We start from the raw sequence: 1,371 nt of genomic DNA on the forward strand, positions 1-1,371 counted from the left end.
TGTAGTCCCAGCACTCTGGAGGCTGAGGCAGGAGGATCGCTGTGAGTTCCAGACCAGCCTGGGCTATATAGTGAGTTCTAGGTCAGTCTCAACTACATAGTGAGACCCTGTCTCAAAAAACAAACAAACAAACAAAAACAAAACAAAACAAAGCAAACGTTTAGTAAAGTGCAGAATTCAAACTTCCGTTCAAAACAGGACACTATTAATTTGCAGCTCTGGACCGGGGATGTAGCTCAGTGGCACAGCGTCTGCCTGGCCAGCGTGAAGCCCTGGGTTTGATTCCCTTAACAAAATAAAACAAAACAAAAAGATGCAGGTCTTGACATAACATAAGTGACAGCAGAACTAAGTGCAGTACGTAAACCTGGGTTGTATTCTGGTTGTGGGGCAGGGAAGCAGCAAGCCGGGTCAGGCAGTACCTATGAATCTGTGTTCATATTTCCAGCTTTGGGAGACTGAGGCAGGATTGTCTGAGCCCAGAAGTTCAAGACTGGTCTTGCAGCAGGGCGGACACAGATACAGACCATTCGTTGCATAATAGTAACAACAAATCTTTCAACATTTCTGTAGGCTCAACAATCTTCAGAACAGGACGTGGAGGGGAAATGCACGTCTACAAAGGGCTCTTGAGAAATCTGAATCTCAGGATTGTGAGATTTTAGGATCATGTGGAGCCTTGTACAATCTTTTTCTTTACTGATATTGAGTGGTTTTATTTCACGAACCTCATTCACAGGATCACACTCTGCTCCGTGATAATAATAATGATGATGATGATAAAGCATTATAATAATCGATGAAGGTAGCCGGACATGGTGACACACCCTTGTAATCTCAGCTCTGGAGGCTGAGGCAGGAGGATCACCACCGGTTCGGGGCCAGCCTCAGCTACACAGCGAGACCCTGTCTCAAAAATTTTTTTTGAAAAAGTAAAAGGATGAAAGTATATATAATATGCTCCTATTGATAGCAGGGTGCCCTTCAGGGACTGGTATTATTAACATAAAACTTCACTTTTCTTGTTTTCATGCATTTTTATAACTGTCAAGTATTATCAGAAAAATTCATTTCAATTTTTAAAATTCCACTTAAAAAGGAACGAGAGCCGTAAAAATGCCGACCCGCTTTCTTTTCGCGGGAACCTGGACGCCCTTCGCTCGAGCCCCCTCTGCTGGTAGACTAGGGTGTTACCGCAGCTTCTCCCCTTCGGGCCAACACGGGCTACGGAGGCCGGAAAGAAGCTCGCGTTTTGAACAAAGGCAGGTGGCGGACTCCGTAGTTCAATCGGGGTCCAGCGGCGCGTCCCGCCCTCAGCACTCTCCGCCGGCAGAACCCGGAACTGGTTTGTCCGCCGGCGGCTGCGGCCCA

The 1,371-nt window shown here is 46.6% G+C and overlaps 1 protein-coding gene across 1 annotated transcript in view; it reads left to right on the forward strand.

Annotated features, from left to right (window-relative positions):
• The first annotated feature begins 1,116 nt into the window (after window positions 1-1,116).
• The window catches only part of Tmem192 (transmembrane protein 192), a 12,696-nt gene continuing 12,441 nt past the window's right edge, over window positions 1,117-1,371 (forward strand). Inside the window, exon 1 of the mRNA XM_010629901.3 lies at window positions 1,117-1,345. Within this exon, the coding sequence (XP_010628203.1) occupies window positions 1,117-1,345 (229 nt within the window). The remainder of the gene's footprint in view (window positions 1,346-1,371) is intronic.

The sequence above is a fragment of the Fukomys damarensis genome, unplaced genomic scaffold, assembly GCF_012274545.1.
Source record: "Fukomys damarensis isolate Sample0158 unplaced genomic scaffold, DMR_v1.0_HiC HiC_scaffold_18, whole genome shotgun sequence".
Classification (NCBI taxonomy): Eukaryota; Metazoa; Chordata; class Mammalia; order Rodentia; family Bathyergidae; genus Fukomys; species Fukomys damarensis.